Source organism: Ixodes scapularis, unplaced genomic scaffold (assembly GCF_016920785.2).
Source record: "Ixodes scapularis isolate PalLabHiFi unplaced genomic scaffold, ASM1692078v2 PGA_scaffold0__279_contigs__length_252992795, whole genome shotgun sequence".
Taxonomy (NCBI): Eukaryota; Metazoa; Arthropoda; class Arachnida; order Ixodida; family Ixodidae; genus Ixodes; species Ixodes scapularis.
This window is the reverse complement of record NW_024609835.1, coordinates 98,471,837-98,475,467: the sequence shown is the minus strand read 5'-3', so window position 1 is coordinate 98,475,467 and position 3,631 is coordinate 98,471,837. Positions and strand designations below refer to the sequence as shown.

Here is a 3,631-nt window from a genome sequence, read left to right as displayed (position 1 = left end):
GTACATCCCATGATGCTTCGAAGGTGTAAGGGTGTTTGTATTTGATTTTTAAAAACAGTGCACATGCATGTGTGACAGAGCTGTATGTAGTTGAAACCTTTAACGCCAATGTTGCCTATGTGCCGCGTTGTACGAACATGGAGCTTGTGAGGATGACAAACATTAAAATTTGTTCTATTATCCGTAGACTTATGGGGCGAGACATAGCTTCTCTGTTAAAAAAATAATGCAAATTCAAATTGATATGGTGCATAAAATTGTGCATACATATTCACTGCGGAAATGTCACGTTGATTTTTTCTAATAAAACAGAGCCCTGTAACCTGCTGAATCACGCCACACTATGACTCATTTATTTGATTTTATAAGCTGCTTTTCTAAGCGACACTTTGCAACACGTTCAGCTTTTTTCCTTCAGGAACATGCTTCGTCTTTTACGTTCATTTGAGGTCACAAATAAGCTTGGTGTTGATAAACCAAGCTGGTCACAGAAGCATCTCCTTCCTTCAACAAAGTCTTGCCGTGATCGCCATAGATTTATGAATAATCACATGTGCGTGTAGCTATAGCTTCAAACTGACATTCGATCGAAGTGTACTCTTCTTTCTTACATAAATAAAACATCATTTCAGAAATAAACATATTCAGCACTTTATTCGAACTAAATGTTGAATACAACACAAATATATTGTAGAAGCCACACGTGAAGCAAATAACACATTTGAGGTCAGGCCTAAATTAAAGCGTGTCGTGCAGACACAAAACATTTGTTCCCTATCGTATGAATGGTAAGCGCATCTGCCTGATAATTCGTGATGTCTCTCAAAAGTAAACTTTCTGGACACCTTCTTACTATATATGCATGAAAATGCTGATCAAATTTTACGGTTTCAAGCTTTTGAACAAAAGTCAGAATGCACCTGCTCACTGAAAAGATGTTACAGACCAGAACAAAAGTGGGTTGTTCAGAAGAGATGTCGGTCACAATAATGCTGCCGACCGCGTACTCAGTGCCGTCGAGAGAAACTAACATGAGAGAAAAGATGTTCTCACGGCTTATGTTATTTTCAGAGATGTGGTGCTTCACGTCAGAAGGCAAATGCTCAAACAGGACAGGCTTGCATCCCGTTGTGCTCATGGTTGTGCTGCTGTCTTCGCAAGATTGCAAATACATCTCGTGCCCTTGGTGGCGGGTTGCAAGAGTTGACGTGATATTTTTAAAGTTTCTTAGCTTTCGAGACAGTTCCTTAAAGTACTGGTGTTTCCATTCGTATCGCATCGCCCAAAGCCTAACAAGCGGTCCGTACATCTGCCTATATTTAGGATAGTGGATCATGAAATGTAATTTGCAAGGGACAGCAACACTTGGAAATGTCTCCCTGAAATCAACGCAAAAGCACAAAATTAGGCGTTCAAGATATGCAATGTGCTCTACTGTTACTCGTCTACTCATAATGACGTAAACGATTTTTCTTAACAAAAGGTACAGCCCCCATACCTTTTGCTCTCTTGGAACACACTCACCCACATAAAATGACAGGTATCGGAATAAACAAAACAGCTGTGAGGCGTTTCCTTTGATTGTCTTTGTTTTTTGTAACATAGCCATTGACACAGCTTCTGGCTTGTTCCGTTTGTCATTCTCGCTGTAAGGGTACCTGACAATGGCAGCATTTAAAACTTCTAATGAAAAAACACCATCTTTTACAAGGGAAGAAATTACTTGTTTCAACAAGAACGGGATGACGCCTTCATGCAAGTCGTGCATAATGTCTGGAGGAAGGTGTTGTGTAGGGTGAAAACCAGAAAATGCCACGGCACATTCACTGCGTACACCATAGAGTGACAAGGAGCTAACTCCACAGGTGAGCAAGCTAAGGTGGTGGTCGTGCACTGTGGGGGTTCTTTCTGCGAAGTCAGAAGGTCGGTGCTTTCTTGAGATTTCCTGGCGTAATGCCATACAGTGTCGGCATATCCTGCCTTGGCTAAAGCTGCATTTGAACCCTCCAAGACGGTGCAGAGAGAGATTATCTCCAGTAACAAAGAACACAGACCCATTTAAAACTTCTCCATTGACAACAATGCCAACCGTTTCAAGGCGAGCGATGTCATTAACTAGGGGTTCAAGCACCTTCTTTAAACCATATTTTATCACAAGCTTTTCTTTTGCAAGCACTGCTAAGTGAATTGATGAAAGTTTTGAACGTGTGTCGACCGGAGCATTCAGAACTGTATAATACACTGCCATCATCTTATGTCTCCCACGTTTGCTCCCAAGAGGATCACAGACCTCGAACTCATCAGTGTGAAGTTGAATGCAAATCTTTTTCGCATCTCCTTGAAAATAGGCATGCTCCTGAAAGGCTGTGCCGTCAAAAACATCAACAAGGAACTCTCCTGACCTTGCGGAACGCCTGGAGCTAAGATCAACAGACAACTTGTTGAGTGAATGTTCTAGGACCTTTAAGACGGGAACATAGGTGAAGGCCTCTACCTTTCCACCCATGTCTCTGCCAAGACAAACGTTCTCCGGCTGGACGAATGACAAACAACTTTTCCAGTATTTTTCGCGTTCCCTTTCATTTACAAGCTTTTGTAGGTCACGCTCAAGAAACAACTTCAGCTTCTCTTGGTCATTACCTGAAGCTGAAGGTGCAAGGAAATGTTCAGCGAATGACTGTATGTACAAGACAACATCAGAAGAAATCTCTTGAAGTGTTGCACTTGGAAGTCGCTTTCCCTCCTTCCACTTGAGCAGTAACAAAGCAAACTGCTTGAATAAGCCTTGAGGTTCACCTGAAGGGTTGCATGTATTGCTTTGCACAACGCCTACACCGTCAGCGTTGATTACAAATGGCACATCTGCGTGGCTGTCCGGTTGATCTTCATCACTGCTTGGCATGTCACGTATGGTCTCCTCACTTCTCTTTGCGCCGGGCACTGAGTGGACCTCATCAAGAGTTTCCGAATGTTTTCTGGAGACATGCTTACGGTAAGCTCCATAGGATGCATATGTCCTTAAGCACCCCTGAATCCCACAAATCCAGTTTTGTTCATGCCCATGCTTTGCATGAAAATGTCGAAACAATGACCTTAGTGTGAATGCTCTCTTCTGGCACTTGTGGCATTGAAAGAACCGTATCCCAGGCATCTGAAAAAAAAAAAAAACATGTGCAACATGCTACACTATCCTTGATGACTAAAACGTACTTGTCGAAGTTAGGTCAATTAAATGCAATCCCGCATTTAGGGGTTGACAATGACATTCTAACACGCTACAACCGTTGCAGCGGTGATCTGCTTTTTTATATTCATAGAAACCTTAACCTAGAAGTAAAGCGCGCTATGAGGGTTGATATACACGTTGTTTCACCGAATGCTGCCGCCGAACGTTTTTTTGGGAAAACTATGTTACACTACAAACGTGATTGCCTTCATATTTGTATGAAATACATTATTAATTAGTCACTGACAAGGAGTCATTCTATTAAGCATACAATGCGTTTAAAAATAATTATCATCGTCGGCACTCGCTAGCTGCGAGATTTTTGAGAGCGAGGGGAACGTCGCTCTCGCCTTGATAACAAAGTGGCGCAAAACAGCGAAAGCGAAGTTCCCCCTCGCTCTCAAA

At 42.2% G+C, this 3,631-nt stretch overlaps 1 protein-coding gene across 1 annotated transcript; it reads right to left on the bottom strand.

Annotated features, from left to right (window-relative positions):
• Nucleotides 1-733: 733 nt before the first annotated feature.
• Nucleotides 734-2,902, bottom strand: LOC8024264. The gene has a single exon (XM_040218278.2). The coding sequence runs from the start codon at nucleotides 2,900-2,902 to the stop codon at nucleotides 734-736; it is 2,169 nt and encodes a 722-aa protein (XP_040074212.2).
• Between the last annotated feature and the right edge of the window lie 729 nt (nucleotides 2,903-3,631).

Coding starts and splice junctions, on each gene's coding strand:
- LOC8024264 (XM_040218278.2), bottom strand. CDS start 2,902: ATGCCAAGCAGTGATGAAGATCAACCGGACAGCCACGCAGATGTGCCA.